Below are 19,677 nucleotides of genomic sequence, written 5' to 3'. Positions count from 1 at the left end.
TTGGACTAAATTGCCTTCCCAAAATTAGGGCAACCATTAGACTCGCCTAATATGGTACAGTAGAGTCTCGCTTATCCGACATAACATTGGATAAACAAAAATGTCAGATAATACGGAGTCTCCTATTGTTACCTGTCCAATGCGATGATAGACACCTAGAATACTAACAACAGGGGCTCAAAGGGTCAAGGCAAGGCCTCGGGACTAGAGAGGCCCAGCAGGAAGTGCCCGGATACGGAAGAGAAGCGTGGAAATCCCAGAGGGAAGGAGTGAGGAGACTTCCGCTTCCGGTCCTGCCCCCTTTTCCCCCTTTCCTCCCTCCCTCCTCCTCCTCTTCTTGCCTTTTTCACTTATTGGGAATGGAGAGAGAGTTGGGGAGCTCTCCTTTAATTGAAGGGGAAATGCTGGAGGAAAGGAGGGCGTCTGATAAGAGTGTCGGATAAGATGGAATGTTGGATAAGCCAAGGTCGGATAAGCAAGACTCTAAATACTTTTTTGGATTTTCGGGTTTTGAAAACTGAGGTGCGCATTAGATTCGATGGCGCATTAAACTCGAGTAAGTACATTCTGCGAGGTATAAAGTGTCCCTTCAGAGCAGACAACCATTTGGTGTCACCGTTGCATCAAGTGTGCCATCGAAATGGCTGTTCAGGCTGCCTTTTAACACAAGCACTGTTTCACATGACAGGCATAAAGGAAAGCTGGTCTGTTCTTTCTCCCCAAAGCAGAAGCAGAGGGATCCCTTGAGTGAGAATGCTTCTTTCCTTCTTTTCTTTTCCTTACTTTGAGTCTTTTATTCCACAGCATAATCTTCCTCTGCTGTCGCCATCAGCAGTTTTACCTTTCGCACATGCACATTGCCAGCTGTACACAAGGAATGTGCATTCTGCATACTGCTGGGAACCATAAAACTGGAGTACTGTTCATGCCAAGCTATGGACTGCTCCTACCTAATCATTAGCCTTTCAAAGCCGTGTTTCTTCTATGCAGATATTTGCTGTCTTTCTTACTACACATATAGTTTTCTGTCTCAAGGGTTCTCTTGCTACATTCATCCTGCTTTCCTTATTTGTTTGTTTGTTTACAGTGTTTATATTCTGCCCTTCTCACCCCGAAGGGGAGTCAGAGCAGATCACAGAACACATATACGGCAAACATTCAATGCCGTTATATATTGACAAGACAGACAACTGTACATAGATAGAGGTACATATAGGCTTTTCTCATTTTCGGCATCTTGGAGGCTGTGATTGGTTCCGACCACAAGGGGTGCTGTCGCTCCACTTTCCCTACCAAAGAGCTTTGTTCGTAACTTCCTCCTTGATCGAATCATTGGCATTTTTCTGACATTTCCTTATGGGTGCCTTAAATACCTCCCCACTTAAAGCAGTACCTAATTATCTACTCACATTGCTGTTTTCAAAACTGCTAGGTAGGTAGAAGCTGGGCTAAAGGCAAGGAGCTCACTCTGACCCAGGCTTTGAACTGTCAAGCTTTCAGTTGTCAAGGTTTACTGCAGCTGGCGGTTAACCTGCTGTCCTAAAGCTCAGCCCTTATACAACACTATAGTAACATTTATGAGGTGCATTTAAAATATCTTTCTGTAAGTGAACCTACAGTGTAGAATTGATGCAGGTTGAGCTAACTTTAACTACCATGGCTCACTGCTATGGAAGCATGCAAGTTGTAGTGCTGCAAGGTCTTTAGCCTTCTCTGCAAAAGAGTGCTGGTGCTTCACCAAACTACAAATCCCAGGATGCCACAGCATGGAGCAAAAGTTCGGCGGTTTGAATCCAGGGAGCGAGGGGAGCTCCCCTGTTAGCCCCAGCTTCTGTCAACCTAGCAGTTCAAAAACAAGCAAATGTGAGTAGATCAATCGGTACCACTCTGGCAGGAAGGTAACGACGCTCCATGCAGTCATGCTGGTCAAATGACCTTGGAGGTGTCTATGGACAATGCCAGCTCTTCAGCTTAGAAATGGAGATGAGCACCATCGCCCAGAGTCAGACACAACTAGATTTAATGTCAAGGGGAAACCTTTACCTTTTAATGTACAGGGAGTGAACTAGAGTCAATTCCTCGTCTTTAAAATACTTGCGGTTCCATACACTTCAGAACCAGGGCCAAATGGAAAACCCACAGAACAACCTTGTGTCATCTGGTAGGCTCTGTCTTCTAAGTGTCTCGAACCGCTGGGAAAATGGCATGGATTGAAGTCCATAGTTCGACTCTCCAAGTGGGGTTTATTTTCTGTCTGCTGATCGGGAATGCAATCTTCCCAATTTCATGCTGTCAGTATGTGAGAGGTTTAGGTTCCATGTGAGGGACTGTTTTTATTTATTTATGTATTTATTTATTTTATTTACATAGCACTCATTCTGGAATTCTTTTCTGTTCTTTTTTTCCTGTTGATACTACCTCTGTATTGAAAGATCCTCTCATAGCACCAAGAAATGGTTTTTGCATCTCTCATTTTATAATTCCCCCCTCTGATTTCTTCTTTACCTTTCCTTGTCCCTTCAGGTGAAATTTTGGAGTTCAAACATCATAAGGCAGGCATGGACCAACTTTGGCCCTCCAGGTGTTTTGGACTTTAACTTCCACAACTCCTAACAGTCTCAGGCCCTTTCCTTTTTCCCCTCAGCTGCTTAAGGAAGGGACCTGATGCTGTTAGGAATTGTGGGAGTTGAAGTCCAAAACACCAGGAGGGCAAAAGTTGGCCCATTCCTCTCGTAAGGGAAGAAGCAGGGTTATCTTGAAACATTTTGCTGCGGGAGACAGGCTATTTGGCAACTGTGACTTCCTTTAACATCGCTGAAAGTGTACCACTTTGTGGGTTATTTGGGATCAAACGTATTTGGATGCTGCAAAAATCTATCACAGTTTAAGTCACAATGTGTTTTCAGCAACATTACAACATACTGTGTCTGCCAACTGAAGCGGGTTCCTCACTCCGCCTGTTGACATAGCATGATTATTAAACCGACAGTGTGTCCTTGGGATCAATGGGGAATGCTTCCAGGACCCTCTGTGAACACCAATAAATGCACATGCTCAAGTCCCCCTTTGGACAACATAGGCCCCTTCTACACTCTCATATAATCCACATTATCAAAGCAGATCATCCACATGATCAGTTTTGAACAGGATTATATGAGTCTACACTGCCATATAATCCAGATTATCGAAGCAGATCATCCACATTATTGGCTTTGAACTGGATTATATGAGTCTACGATATCATATAATCCAGATTATCAAAGCAGATAATCCACATTATTGGCTTTTAACTGGATTATATGAGTCTACGCTATCATATACTCCAGATTATCAGATCAGATAATCCACATTATCTGCTTTGAACAGGATTATATGAGTCTACACTGCTTTATAATCCAGATTATCAAAGCAGATAATCAACATTATCGAGTTTGAGCTGGATTATATGAGTCTACATTGCCATATAATCCAGATTATCAAAGCAGATGATACACATTATCGTCTTTGAACTGGATTATATGAGTCTACACTACCATATAATCCAGATTATCAAAGCAGATGATACACATTATCTACACTGTCAAAGCAGTTAATACACATTACCTACACATTATCTGCTTTGAACTGGATTATATGAGTCTACAGTGCCATATAATCTAGATTATTAAAGCAGATAATACACATGATCGTCTTTGAACTGGATTATATGAGTCTACACTGTCATATAATCCTGTTCAAAGCAGATAATCTGGATTTTAGATGGGAGTGTAGAAGAGGCCATAGTGTAGTATTGCATTTACAGTGGAGACTTAGTTGCACTGTGTGTTTGCAGTCTTTCAGCAAGCCTCACGAGAGACTAGTCAGCTCTCATTAAAAATGGCAAATTGGCATCGCCAGCTGCCCTCTTCTGCCTTGCTATGGAACTCCACTGCCTCAAAGGCACAGGCAAGACACTTTGGATTCAGGTGTACCGTATCCTGTATACACAAGGATATGTTCTCGGGCTTTATGTGGATATAGAAAACCATGGGTAATAGTGAGCCCTATTGAACGGAAGTCCAGTGGAATCATACCATAGAATCATGCTGGGGGACCTAGGAAATACCTAGAGAGGATGCTTTTTAGGCATCACTAAGTCGTCATACTTAACTCTGTGGACATCTTTCAAAGGAAGCATACTATAGAAATCATGGGTACCAGTCCCAAAAACCAGGGTTTGTGCTGAAGCCATGGTAGTCTGATTCCATGGATTGTGAGCTGCTGGATACAGTAGATCCCCCTTATTTCACCCACGAGACTTTTCCTACATAGAGATAATACCTACTACATACTGTATGTACAATGGCATGTGGCTGTTTTGTGTTATAGATCTGAGTTAGGGCTACTTGAAAAAAAATGTCCCTCTGGAGGGATATTATCAAATGAAAGCTCCCCTTTCATAAATTTAACAGATTCTTAGTTGCCTTAAGTTACATCCAGACTGTTTTTAAAAAACGGAAATTCTCACGTTTTGTTGCTGTTCTTTCCAATTGTATTTTGGAGAGCTGTACATGTTTTGTTTCTCCCAGAATCTTTTCTGCCATCTCCAGGTGCAATCTGAGACTTTTTGTACCAGTTTATTTTGGCCAAGGGCACTTCCAGACTGCACTAAATCACAGGTTTAAAACAGGGGCAAAAAATCCCAGAACTTCAGTAGAGGTCCACGTACAGACCTGTTGGTCCCGGGATTTCTGCCTCTGTTGTCCAGACTTGATGCTTCATTGTGGGATTTAGAGGCTCCCAAGATGGTCACCGTGGGACTTCCGCCAGAAATGTTGGTGTTTTTTTTTTTTAAAAAAGATGCCAATATGCGAATCATTGCATAAGTTCAATTCCTGGGTTATACATGTCTGTTCCTGATTTTTCTTATTGTGAAAAGATGTACAACTTTTACTAGGAGACCACAACTTTGTCCTGGGCAGAGAAAATGTGCCCTCCACACGTTTCATGAAGTTTCTGGCACACAACAAAGTTTTTGCATTCTACTCAACTATGACCTTTTTAGGAACCTGTGGAGACCAAAATCCATTGATTGTGGTAGTATGAAAATAACTAAATTAAATCAATGTATATATTACAAATACACATATCAAAAAAACTGCCACATTCACATTAAGTAGAAACAACACAGTTTCAGGGGAACCCATTTTTCTTTTTGGCTTTTTAGGAACCTACCAATCAGGAACAAACATCTAAAAACCGGGAACAAACCCAGGGCACTTCCAGACAGCATTAAATCATGGGTTTTAAACAGGGGCAAAAAATCCCAAAACTTCAGAAGAGGTCCACATACAGACCTGTTGGTCCCAGGATTTCTGCCTCTGTTGTCCAGACTTTATGCTTTGTTGTGAGATTTAGAGGCTCCCAAGATTTCCTCTGGAAACTTCAGTGGCCTATTTTTAAAAACCTCAAGATGCAGATATGCAGAGAACCACTGCAGAGAATCACTGCAAAAGTTCTGTTTTTTGTCCTGGCCAGAGAAACTGTGCCCTCCAGACGTTTCATGAAGTATCTGCCACACAAAGTTTACGGGGTAGGACTACTTCTGCCCAAGTCAGCACTGCACAATCAAACAGGAACACACACTTTTAAGCCAGGAACAGAAGTTTGCCATTATTTACACTTTTTACAGTCTGGCTGCCTGGCCATCTGTCCAAACAGATTTGGTTGTGTAATTGTGGCATCAAACAACAGGGTGCTATTCCTGGGTTACACATGACTGTTCCTGTGAACAGATGTACAGCTTTGACTAGGGAGGCACAACTTTGTCCTGGCCAGAGAAAATATGCCCTCCTCACATTTCATAAAGTTTCTGGCACACAAACAAAGTTTTCATGTTCTACTTAAGTGTCACCTTCTTTTTAGAAACCGATCAATCAGGAACAAACATCTAAAACCTGAGAACAAACCCAGATTTTAAATAAATCCAGTGATTTCCGATTGCAGGGACATATAGACATGTAAAGATCTGGACATTCACCTCAAAACCACAATACTCCCACACCTGGAAATCTCGTGGTTTTTGCCTTTTGTAGCAATTGCTTCCGCGTTTACAGGGAACGGCATCTGACTATCCTTCTGTTTGCTGCGGAAGCTCTTGGGATAAATGTACCTTCTGGACAGGCCATCCATGTCAAATACAAAGGAATAGGAACAAAACGGAGGAGTTTCCGATCAGTCTGGAATGGCTTCTCTTTTTACTTATTCATGTTTTCTTGTTTCTTTGACCCTACTTTAAGCAATGGGACAGGCAGAAATTGACATCCTGGAATCTGAGACAACGAAAAGAAAATGTTGCTCTTTTCCCAAAGCTTGCATCATGTTGTCTTTCATTCTCCAAGACACAAAAATTGCTAAGTGGTTACAATGATGGGTCCTTGACTCATGGCTCCATCCTATGGAATCCAAAGCTTGGAGAGATATTTACAGTTCAGTCCTGTCACTCATACTGGGGTGTTTATAAAGCACTGTGGTTCTTTAATATTCTTTCTAATGTCATATCCCCAATTTGCATTCCTCCCTCCCTGCTCTTTTGTATCTCCTTTGCACGCTGCCTTCGCCAGAGAGGATAACCAGCAGTAGGTGCAGCTGTGTGTGCGGATCTGGGGAAAGCTGGGCTGTTTCTGGAGCAAAGAAGACCTCCAACCTTTCCCCCTTAGATCTGCTCCCTGGCTTGGCTTTTTTTTCCCTTAAAGGAAGGCAATGGGCCACAGGGCCAGTTTTCATGCACTCAGTAGCATCAAGATATCACCCCTTTTTCTGGTCTGCGTTTGTATATTTGGATGTTTCTATCTGCATGTCGAAAAACAGCATGCTTTGAGATGAATCATCTGAATTCCTTGACTTGGGATTTCTGTGTGCAGGGATACACATGCATGTGTGCACTAGAGAGACAGTATGTTAGAGCTGTCCATACATACACGCACTCACACACATAACAACACACACAGACCAGATTAATCTTGACCCTCTCCTCCTGCTGAATGGATCAGCTGGTCTTTTTTTCTAGATATGCTTAACTTCTGCCTTCTCTTGCTGACTTCTTTGATTGGAGTGGATGGATGGAGAGTGAGGACTGCTTTAAACCAAATACTGTTTTGAACTTGATTATTTCTCTGTATGTACATAATAGGGATGTGCAAGCAGCCAGTTCTACTTTCTTTGGAAACAATAGACCTTCCCTTTGCAGAGGTAGAGGGATAAGGATGGGACATGAGATATCCAGAGCTGGTTACTGCATTGGAATTATCCTTTGCATTAGAGCACAACTACTCAGCTAATCAGACAGCCTCCCTCAACTCAGGGTGCTTCCAGACTGCACCAAAATGTGGGATTAAAATGCGGGATAATCAAACCTAGGACCACACAGCACGACCCCACACAGACCTTCTGGTCCAGGGCATGCTTTCCCCGCCATCCTCACAGCCCTTCTATGTCTCAGGATAAAATGGGGGACAGATGGGGGACATCCACCAGAAATTTGGTTTTTTTTAGTTACTCAATAATTTACTGATGATTATATGCGCACATGTATCCTAATACATATAGAGATATTGCTATATGCGCATATACACATCAGTGCATAATGGTGGGATTTTTTTAAAAAAATGCCCTCAGAATTCCCTCTTTCCCCAGTTGCTTATTTAATATTACAAGGGATATCCGGAAAGTAAGGTTACAAAAAAAAAATTTCAAATACAAAGAATGAATATATTTTAATAGAACTTACATGGGTTGTGGTATAGGCATTACATTATTTTTCCACGTAATCACCATTCGGTTCAATACATTTTGTCAACCATGGGACGAATTTTTGATGCCTGTGTCATAGAAGTTTCCCTCCGCCTTTTTCAGCCAGTTTGTAACTTTGATTTTCACCTCCTCATCATCAGAAAAGGAGCCCCCAGTGGCGCAGTGGGTTAAACTCTTGTCCTGGCAGGACTGAAGACCGATAGGTTGCAGGTTCGAATCCAGGGAGAGGCGGATGAGCTCCCTCTATCAACTCCAGCTCCTCATGCAGGGACATGAGAGAAGCCTCCCACATGGATGATAAAAACATCAAATCATCCGGGCGTCCTCTGGGCAACGTCCTTGCAGACGGCCAATTCTCTCACACCAGAAGCTACTTGCAGTTTCTCAAGTCGCTCCTGACATGACAAAAAAAAATCATCAGAAAAGTGTTTTCCACCCAGGTGTTCCTTCAATTTAGTGAACAGATGATAGTCACTGGGTGCGAGATCAGGGCTGTTTTGGACTCCAAAACACCTAGAGGGCCAAAGTTTGTTGCGCAAAGTGTGTTTTAGCCAAGTCCCATGCAAAAGACACACAAACAAGAGGAAAAAAGAACAGAAAAACTGTTGCATACAAAATCAAACAGTGCAACAAACTTACATAGAATAAGGCTTCTTCAGCTTCATTCAAATGAGAGAGCGAAACATAAGCTGATTTAAAAACCCGGGTGAGATAAAGGAGAAGCAGATTATTTGCGGAGGAGGGCTCATTAAAACGGGGATTGTGGAATCAAGCTTTCCCACAAAGCGGGGGGGGGGGGGGTATATACTCCAATGACAGTGTGAGGTTGTATGCCTACTCACCAAAGGCACAGCAGAAGAGCCGGGTTTTAAGGTTCTTTTTAAAGGTTTCTAGGGTAGGGACTTTCCTGATCTCTCCAGGTAATGAGTTTCAGAGCCGGGGGGCCACAGAGGAAAAAGCTCTCTCCCTTGTGCGTACAAGGTGAGCTTGTGAAACTGGCAGGGGCAAAAGAAGGGCCTCCCCAGAGGATCAGAAGACCTGAGTAGGTTCATGGAGGGAGATACGGTCATGAGGGTAGGCGTGTCCCAAACCGTTTAGGGCTTTATAGGTGATTACCTGCACCTTGAATTGATGATTGAATCCATAGATACAGAATCCATGAATAAGGGGTTCAGATTGTTTATACCTACAGTTATACCCCATCGGGTGTGGCCCAAACATGCTGGCTGACCTACATTACCAGCTGTACATAATAATTAACATCACAAGGTTTTTCTTTAACACACACTTGATCCTGCTACGACTTACTGTAACAAAGTTGGCCCGTGTCTGCTGTAGAGGATGCTAATAATGTCTTCATCACTCAGTGATGAGGAAATATTGTGGGAACACAAATCACACATTTGGTGAAGGAGCCAGTAGTTGCCAGACTGCCTATCTCAATGGCTAGCAGGGGGAATCTGAATGTGTAGATTGTGATGCCTTAAACTTTATGTGCTTTGTGGTTTTGAATCCCTGAGAACTCTTGCCAGATGAATGCTAGATAACCAGGCTTGAGAAGTGTTAGGGTGCCATTGAGCAAGGCGTCTGTCTCCCAGTTTGGCCAGTGATTTCTCTGTGATGTGACTGAGAAAGTGAATGAGTAAAAAATAGAAGCAGCAGAGAGTCTCCATGGTGACTCCTCCTGAATTCTATTCCCAGCTGGAGTTGCTTGTGAGGAGGCAGTGCGCATACACACGTGCGCCTCCCAACTTGACTTTTATAGCTGCTTAATTGCAAAATAGGAGGAAAGTAGTACATTCTGCTCAAATATGGAACAGGGAAACATTGTACTCCATATCATAGAATCATAGAATTGGAAAAAGATCCCAAGGACCATCAGTCTAACCCCCTTTTTCCATACAGGAAAAACACAGTGAAAGCACCCCAGACAGATGGCCATCCAGCCTTTGTTTTTAAATGCCCCCAAGGATGGAGCTTCCACTGGACTTATCTAATTATTCATCGGCTTAACAGCTCTTCTTAACAGTCAGGAAGATCTTCCTCATGTTCAGGTTCATTTTAGAAGTTTTTTTTAATACTGAGAGCCACATATTGTTCATTTCCTAAAATCATAACAGTAAATAAAGAACAACACTCAAAAACAGGGAAATTCCAGACAAGAAAAATCAGGGCCAGCTTTTCTTTTTTTTTTGGTCATGTCAGGAGTGTCTCCTGGTGTGAGAGAATTGGCCGTCTGCAAGGATGTTGCCCAAGGGACACCTGGATGATTTGATGTTTTTATCATCCTTGTGGGAGGCTTCTCTCATGTCCCCACATGAGGAGCTGGAGCTGATAGAGGGAGCTCATCCGCCTCTCCCCGGATTCGAACCTGCGACCTGTCGGTCTTCAGTCCTGCCGGCACAGGGATTTAACCCACTGCACCACCGGGGGCTCCAGCTAATCCACCGGAGCCAGCTAATCACCTCCCAACAAAGGATTCCCCCAGGCAGTAAGAAGCCAGACCTTGAAACTCCTAGGCCATTAATTAAGGTGGCCAATTGTAACATTCACACCTACCTCCAACAGACAAGACTTCTTTCTCCAACCCTGGTCATTCCACAGATATCTAAACTCAATTTTCCTAGTTTCCAACAGACCTCACGACCTCTTGAGGATGCCTGCCATAGATGCAGGCGAAACGTCAGGAGAGAATGCTTCTGGAATATAACTGTACAGCCCAGAAAACTTACAACAAGCTAGTAATTCCAGCCATGAAAGCCTTCAACAATACATAGAAAGGACCTCTTCAAATAAGAAGGTTGTTGATGATTTTTAGCTGATTGGCTGGGACTGATGAGTCAGCATTGGATTTATGGTCAGATCTCGTAGCAGTTTTCTTACTAAGTGGCTTAGTAATGTGTATGCTTTTCAAAATTGACAGGTCTGCTGCTTGCATAAGAGAAAACAAACTTTGCAAAATAGGCAGGGAAAAGTCACCTGCTTCTTGTTACAGAATTTACCAGGGATGGTAAAAATACAACTGACAATCCAGAAACCTGCATCACAGGTCTGCCTTCACTCTGTGCTTCTTTTCCCCATCCAGGCCAAAACAGTAAGATCAGAATGAATATGGGTGTGCAATTGAGCTCACTCTCCTTTTTTCCTTCTCCCACCTGGGGCATGAATCCTGTGTGTTCTTGGTGTGCCTTTTTTGTGTTGCTGTGTGATCTTTGTGTTGCCGAAGCCTTCCTTGGCAGGGCGAGGGAGGAAAGGAGGTGAGCTGTGCCTCATCTGGCGGAAGAACCTGTGATCTTGACGTCTTCATTAAAGCTTGTGGAAATTTGATTTCTCCAGGGCTTATGGTGTTGTTGAGTGTCATCTGTCTTCCGTCCTTTTTCTTTTGTTTTTGCAAGAACACATTCTGAGCCTTGGGACTCTTGGTGAGAAAATATCAGCAAAAATGGTCACGGAGTGTTCCAAACATACAGCTCCTAATGCTACCAGTCAGATTATGTTATTCTACGACTATGTCTTTCTTTCCTTAATATCCTCCCCAGACCTGTGAAAAGGGGGGGGGGGGATATTAAAAAGCTATGGGAAAAAATGGGATTACAAATGGAGTACTGGGGAGATGAGGAAGACAAAATCCACAGTCTGGATCTACACTGCCATATAACCCAGGCCCCTTCCATACAGCTGTATCAAATCCACATTGAACTGGATTATATGGCAGTGTGGACTCAGATAACCAAGTTCAAAGCAGATATTGTGGATGATCTGCCATGGTTTTGCGGCTGTGTGTAAGGGCCCCCAATACCTGTTTGCAGATTATCTGCTTTGAACTGGAGTATATGAGTGTACACTGCCATATAATCCAGTTCAAAGCAGATAATCTGGGATTGGACACAGGATTATATGGAAGTGTAGAAGGGGCATCTTTCTAAGGGCCCTTCCACACAGCCATATAACCCAGAATATAGACATCCACTTTGTTTACAAGACTAGAGAATGAATCCACTTAAAATCCAGTTGCTGCCTCCTGAAGAATTCTGGGGTTTGTAGTTTAAGGAGGAGCTGTTAACAGCCTCACTAAACTACAAATCCCAGAATTCTGCAGGAAGCAGAAACCAGATTTAAAGTGGATTCATTCTCTAATGTGATGAAGTATTAATAGTGCTTTTGGGAGACTTGTAGAAATACTATTAGACCCCTTCTATACTGACATATAATCCAGATTATTAAAACAGATGATCCACATTATCTGCTTTGAACTGGATTATATGAGTCTACACTGCCATATAATCCAGTTCAAAGGAGCCCCCGGTGGCGCAGTGGGTTAAACTCCTGTGCCGGCAGGACTGAAGACCGATAGGTCGCAGGTTCGAATCCAGGGAGAGGCGGATGAGCTCCCTCCATCAGCTCTAGCTCCTCATACGGGGACATGAGAGAAGCCTCCCACAAGGATGATAAAATCATCAAATCATCCAGGCGTCCCCTGGGCAACGTCCTTGCAGACACCAGAAGCCACTTGCAGTTTCTCAAGTCACTCCTGACACGACAAAAAAAAAAAAAAATCCAGTTCAAAGCAGATAATCTGGATGTGGATAATCTGGATGTGGATAATCTGGATAATCTGGATATTGAGGACCTTCGCCTTTGTAAGCCGCACTGAGTCCTTCGGGAGATGTTAGCAGGGTACAAATAAAGATGATGATGATGATGATGATGATGATGATGATGATGATAATAATGTTAATAATGTTATATAGCAGTGTAGAAGGGACCTTAGAGCCCTTCCACACACCTATATAACCTATAATATCAAGGCAGGTAATCCACAATATCTGCTTTGAACTGGGTTATCTGAATCCACGCTGCTATATAATCCAGTTCAATGTGGATTTTATACATGTGTGGAAGGGGTCTTAATGTGGTTCAAGTCTCTTGCGTTCTGTGGTGCTTACTTGCTCAATGAAAAGAGAGCATAAGAATATTGACTATGGCTGAAATCCAATGCCTGTGGTCAAAGCCCAATAAGACCCAATGGGATTTTTTTCTGAGTAGATATTCTCCATAAATGGACTCTATCTTCCAAGAAACACATAAACAAAGCAAGGGAGAGTGCTTATTGTCATTTGAGAATGGCCCGCTTCAAGCCGAAATGCCTTTGCTCTCATCCAGTTTTCTTTCTAAAAGCCAATCTTCATGTTGTTATCGCTATTTGCTTTGTATTGTTGAAGGCTTTTATGACCAGAATCACTGGGTTGCTGTGAGTTTTCTGGGCTGTATGGCCTTGTTGCAGTGGGCGGTTTAAGCTGCAGTGCTAAAGCCCGGCCCATTTAACAGCATTGGAAACTTAACTTGCAATGACGTTTAATGTTGGGTTTCATTCCTGAACCGCACAAGTCTCTTGTGTCATCAAGTTTCCAGACCTCAATGAGTAGCTAGACTAGGAATAGGATTATTCCTAATCTTATGCATGCTTATCCCAGAAGAGGCCTTTGCCTTTACTCTTCTTGCTTGCCACCATCTCCTCCCCCTTTGAAGATGTAGCAATGGAATCTCTTTGAGGGAGGAGGGAACGTCCTCTTTAAAGGTATTTTTATTGCTCTGGGTTTGGCCATGTGGTCATCCTCTCTCTGCCTTTCCTTCCTTCCAGTGAGGACGCATTTTGCCTCTCTCCAGGCAAAATGTAACTGCATGGATATTTTTTGACTTTTTACCATTTTACTTTTTAGAAAAGGAGATGTGATAAGGTAGTTAGCTCCAAGATATTTTCTATCTAGAATGGTTTTCTCTTTACTTCAATAAGTATTTGAACCTAAAGTTGTGACTCTATAATCGTATGCCATCCTATTGAATAGCTCTCCACATGTAACTTTCTTCTGGTTATGAGGTTTGCTTCTAACTCTGCTATATTTCTGGTGGAATCACCCCAGCTGAGGGCTATTTTTTAGTCTAACAGCTCAGGTTCCCCAATACTTAATATGCAAGAGTTTTTGAGAATTAACATGCAGTCGCAGTGGTACCTGACACAATATTTGACTGTTTAGATTTAGTGTTTTGTGAGCACAGCGAGTTGGCAGCTTATAACATGTTGTACGTCTAGCAGAATTGCGGTAAAACTATGGAGGTACTACACTACCCTGACTTTGAAGTTATTTATTTATCGTGTCAGGAGTGAACCAAAACAGTTGTATTGCATTAAAAACAAACAAACAAACAAAACACAAAGTTTGCAGACTTGGTATTCTATTAAATGTCCTTTGACAAGTAGCTGGCCTCTTGGAGTGCCTCAGATGTGGAGTGCCTCCATTGTGCATGTGACAGGGATCAGGTTGCATTACAGTAGGTGGTCAGTGGTTTGCTCTTCTCCACACTCGCATGTCATGGATTCCACTTTGTGGCCCCATTTCTTAAGGTTGGCTCTGCATCTTGTGGTGCCAGAGCACAGTCTGTTCAGCGCCTTCCAAGTCGGCCAGTTTTCTGTGTGCCCAGGAGGGTGTCTCTCATTTGCTACCAGCCATGGATTGAGGTGCTGGGTTTGAGCCTGCCACTTTTGGACTCTCGCTTGCTGAGATGGACTTTGAAGTGAAAAATGAATTTTTTGTTTAGTTTTGCCAATCAAAAAATTGGATGGCCTAACTGGAAATTTCGGCGTGTCTTTATCTTGATATCCAGCCATTCTCAAATTGCATAAACTGCACACCTGGTTTTCTTTTTGGTGCGTCTTGTTTTCAGCTTTAGGAAAATGCAAGGAAAGTAGCAGTCACTGGCATATAAGTGGACAAGTTATTTTTTTGGCTCAAGCTAAGTGGGTCAGGATCTCTGAGGAAGTCGCAAGGGGAGTGTCAGAGGGGTCACCAAAGACCATCAAAAAACACAACCTTTTATGTTGGTCATGGGGGTTCTGTGTGGAAAGTTTGGCCCAATTCTATCATTTGTCGGGTTCAGACTGCTCTTTGATTGTAGGTGAACTATAAATCCCAGCAACTACAGCTCCCAAATGTCAAAGTCTGTTTCCCCCAAACTCCACCAGTGTTCACATTTGGGTATATTGAGTATTTGTGCCAAGTTTTCTCCAGATCCATCATTGTTTGAGTCTCTGGATGTACAACTACAACTCCAAAACTCAAGATCAATGCCCACCAAACCCAGTATTTTCTGTTGGTCGTGGGAGTTCTGTGTGCCACGTTTGGCTCAAGTCCATCGTTGGTGGAGTTCAGAATGCTCTTTGATTGTAGGTGAACTATAAAGCTCAGCAACTACAACTCCCAAATGTCAAGGTCTATTTTTCCCAAACTCCACCAGTGTTCACATTTGGGTATATTGAGTATTCATGCCAAGTTTGGTCCAGCTCCATCATTGTTTGAGTCCACAGTGCTCTCTGGATGTAGGTGAACAACAACTCCAAAACTCAAGGTCAGTGTCCACCAAACCCAGTATTTTCTGTTGGTCATGGGAGATCTGCTTGCCAAGATTGGTTCAGTTCCATCATTGGTGGAGTTCAGAATGCTCTTTGATTGTAGGTGAACTATAAATCTCAGCAACTACAACTCCCAAATGTCAAGGTCTATTTTTCCCAAACTCCACCAGTGTTCACATTTGGGTATATTGAGTATTCATGCCAAGTTTGGTCCAGCTCCATCATTGTTTGAGTCCACGGTGCTCTCTGGATGTAGGTGAACAACAACTCCAAAACTCAAGGTCAGTGTCCACCAAACCCAGTATTTTCTGTTGGTCATGGGAGATCTGTTTGCCAAGATTGGTTCAATTCCATCGTTGGTGGAGTTCAGAATGCTCTTTTGATTGTAGGTGAACTATAAATCCCAGCAACTACAACTCCCCAATGACAAAATCAATCCCCCCAACCCCACCAATGTTCAAATTTGGGCGTATCGGGTATTTGTGTCAAATTTGGTCCAGGGAATGAAAATATATCCTTTTTATCAGATATTGACATTACGATTCATAACAGTAGCAAAATTACAGTTATGAAGTAGCAACGAAAATAATGTTATGGTTGGGAGTCACCACAACATGAGGAAGTGTATTAAGGGGTTGCGGCATTAGGAAGATTGAGAAACACTGATATAGGGAATTCTGGGATTTGTTGTCTAAAGGGGACCTTTCGGATCTCTGAAAGGCCCTTCTCGGGCATGGTGAGGTCTTTCTCTCCCATTCGTTTCTTCTATCACATTAGGATCTGACGACCGATCTCCTGGGAGCTGTCTTGACGTGTTCCTTTTGTGGGATGAGTAGCTGCAGAAGAGCGGCTGGCTGCATCTGGGGCCAGCAGAAGGCTTTCTTTTCTTCTGAGGGAACTGCAGAAGCAGACCACTTACTTCAGAGCTATGCATCCCCCGTTGACATCTTGGGTGCTCCTACTGTTGGGCTCAGACGAGAGGATCCTTTGGACTTGCTGAGCAATTGGTACAAAAGTATCAGTTGAGCTGTAGGGACCTTTATCTGCTCCATCAGTGGACATGTGTAACAGTGAGGTCAAGAACCTCCTCAACAGATTTGATGTTTTGCTTTGCTTTTCCTGTAGAATTTTGCTCTGGGTTAATTATTCTCCTCCTAAGACGGCATCAGGGTTCTTCTCTCATTACGGTACTTCCCGGTCTTGGATCTGCCCGATCATTTGAGACCTGCAATGTGAATGTAATAGTCCTGAATTGACCTTTTTGCACGGGAGTGCTACTCGTGCTCATTGCCCTCCTGGTTTTTGGAAAAAAGATGCTTGTATCTAAGTTTATATTCCCAATCACATGGTGGAGCCCATCTTGAAATGTGGGTTGCTCACGGCCAGTCTCTTCCCCTGCCCTATCCAACAAGACTTGAACTCTTTCACTATTTATGAGAAGCTATACATTTTTTTAAAGCTGGGTCACTTTAAAACTTTGGTGTCTAGTGCAGATATCAAGCCACTTGAGTCCAGGGGTTAAAAGTCTTGCTCAAGAAGCGAGAGGGACTCACTTGGAGATGCTTGAACCAGGGATCCTGCTTTCTGGAACAGGAATTGTAATAGAAAAGCACAGCAAAGCTGAACGGGGTGTCTGTTGGATTTCTTGTGGTAGCTGCGTGTTACAATGGATCTTCATGAAACTTCAGTTCTGAGTTTCCGCTTTGGAGAAGCAGAGAGCACCTCTTCACCCTGTGAAATAGCAGCCAAGGGGGAAAGCAGAGAAATGAATAAAATGAAATATTTGTGGACCACACTGTGTTTTGTACTTTGTGAAAAGGATAGAATTATAAATACAGATGCTGTTCTGTAAGTGGTGACTTAGGCCCCTTCTACACTGCCATATAAAATCCAGATTATGTCCTTCGAACTGGATTATGGCAGTGTATGTGGCGGAATGAAAATCACACATAGTTCACGTCTTTACCAATCTACACACCTTCTTGCTAGATAAAAGATATGCCACACAAATGGTCAGTGAAGAACAAGGTATTTACTCTTTGTTATGCAGAGCAACATATATACAGTCATGTGAACAGTTACATTGACTCACACAATGCCCTTTGAGAGAGATTCTAACGGTCCTTGGGTGTCCATTTGAAGAAACTTTTTCAAGCTACCATAATAATAATAATAATAATAATAATAATAATTTTATTTATACCCCGCTACCGGTGGCGCAGGAGCCCCCGGTGGCGCAGTGGGTTAAAGCACTGAGCTGCTGAGCTTGTTGATCAAAAGGCCGCAGGTTCGATTCTGGGGAGCGGCGTGAGCTTCCGCTGTCAGCCCTAGCTTCTGCCAACCTAGCAGTTCGAAAACATGCAAATGTGAGTAGATCAATAGGTACTGCTACGGCGGGAAGGTAACGGCGCTCCATGCAGTAATGCCGGCCACATGACCTTGGAGGTGTCTATGGACAACGCTGGCTCTTCGGCTTAGAAATGGAGATGAGCACCACACCCCAGAGTCAGACATGACTGGACTTAATGTCAGGGGACTATCTTTACCTATCGGTGGCACAGTGGGTTAAACCCCTGTGTTGGCAGGACTGAAGACCGACAGGTAGCAGGTTCGAATCCGGGGAGAGGCGGATGAGCTCCCTTTATCAGCTCCAGCTCCTCATGCGGGAACATGAGAGAAGCCTACCACAAGGATGATAAAAACATCAAATCATCTGGGCGTCCCCTGGGCAACGTCCTTGCAGACGGCAGATTCTCTCACAACAAGAGCGACTCCTGACACGACAAAAAAACCCCCACAAAAAACCCCGTTATCATCTCCCTAAGAGACTCGGTGCGGCTTGCCTGAGGCCGAGCCCGCAATACAACAATACAAGCAATAACAATAACAATACATGCAATTAAAATAAATCACATAGACAATTACATAAGCATTGACAATAGTACAGAACACTTTAAAATCTATAGCTGGACCAAATGTAATTAAAATTTAAAATGATGCTGGTCATGGACGAGATAGGGAAGTAGGCATAGTGGAGACTTACGAACAGACCTAAATCAATATAAAGTGCTTTAGAGGACAAAGTGCTGAGGATTCATTGTTCTGGAAAGGCACACTGGAACAACCACGTTTTCAAACTCTTCCTGAAGACTGCCAAAATTGGGGCCTGCCTGATGTCCTTAGGGAGTGAGTTCCAGAGTCGAGGGGCCACTATCGAGAAGGCCCTCTCTCTCATCCCCACCAATCGCGCTTGCGATGCAGGTGGGAGCGCGAGCAGGGCCTCTCCAGATGATCGAAGAGATCGTGTGGGTTCATATACAAAAATATGGTCACGTAGGTAGGCACATCCCAAACCATTCAGGGCTTTGTAGGTAAGAACCTGCACCTTGAATTGGGTCCGGAAAATAAATGGCAGCCAGTGGAGCTCCTTGAACAGGAGGGTTGACCTCTCCCTGTAAGGAGCACCAGTTAGCAACCTGGCTGCCGCCCGTTTGACCATCTGGAATTTCCGAGCCGTTTTCAAGGGCAGCCCCACGTAGAGTGCATTACAGTAGTCCAACCTAGAGGTGACTAAGGCATGGACCACCCTAGCCAGATCCGCCTTCACGAGGTACGGTCGCAGCTGGCGCACAAGTCTTGGAAGTTCCTGCACAGAAAATCTAAACATGTAACTGTTGCCAAAACTCTCAGTCTCAGCTAGCCTCTTGGGCGCGGCCCAACCAATCAGTATTGTGCTGTGCATTTTTCAGTTAACACACTCATCACTGATTTTTACATGCTTCAACAGTGTAGACTCAGATAATCCAGTGCAAAGCAGATATTGTGGATTATCTGCCTTGATATTCTGTGTTATATGGCTGTGTGGAAGGGGCCTTGGATCTCTTCTAAACATCCACGGAAAATCCAGATTCTCTCCTTCAAACTGGATTATATGGCAATGTAGACTCAGATAATCCAGTGCAAAGTAGATAATGTGGATTATTTGCTTTTAAATTCTTAATTATACAGCAATAGAAGGGGCCTTAGAAAGCTGTGTCAACTCACAGCCACAAACCAGTTCTAACAGTTTTCATTCCCACCAGAAGCAGGTCTTTTGTAAAGTTAATGGGTTATGATCGTCCAAAACGGAACCAACGCAGCCCTTGGCCAACCAGTACTTGGCTCGTATTTACCGACAGCTCCCAATACTGTATTAATGTTAAGGAAATTCACCTCACCCCACCTACTCAAGTAGTGTGCACCATTTCTGACAAATTTTTATGATAACCTTGAATAAAGCTTCTGGACCTGCCTTTGAAGCTTAAACCACAGCACACTGTGCCAAGCCCCTTCTACACTGCCCTTTGGCTGTGGTTGATCAACCAATACGCAGATAATAATAATAATAATAATAATAATACTTTATTTATACCCCGCTACCATCTCCCCAAGGGACTCGGTGCGGCTTACATGAGGCCGAGCCCACAATACAACAATAC

At 43.4% G+C, this 19,677-nt stretch overlaps 1 protein-coding gene across 1 annotated transcript in view; it reads left to right on the top strand.

Annotated features, from left to right (window-relative positions):
• CD164L2 (CD164 molecule like 2) overlaps nucleotides 1–16,989 on the top strand; it is an 82,940-nt gene extending 65,951 nt beyond the window's left edge. Inside the window, exon 6 of the mRNA XM_060784391.2 lies at nucleotides 15,977–16,989. Coding sequence (XP_060640374.2) covers nucleotides 15,977–15,983 — 7 coding nt within the window. The 3' untranslated portion in view covers nucleotides 15,984–16,989. The remainder of the gene's footprint in view (nucleotides 1–15,976) is intronic.
• Nucleotides 16,990–19,677: the final 2,688 nt, after the last annotated feature.

Source organism: Anolis sagrei, chromosome X, assembly GCF_037176765.1.
Source record: "Anolis sagrei isolate rAnoSag1 chromosome X, rAnoSag1.mat, whole genome shotgun sequence".
Classification (NCBI taxonomy): Eukaryota; Metazoa; Chordata; class Lepidosauria; order Squamata; family Dactyloidae; genus Anolis; species Anolis sagrei.
This window is presented reverse-complemented; position numbering and strand designations above follow the sequence as displayed.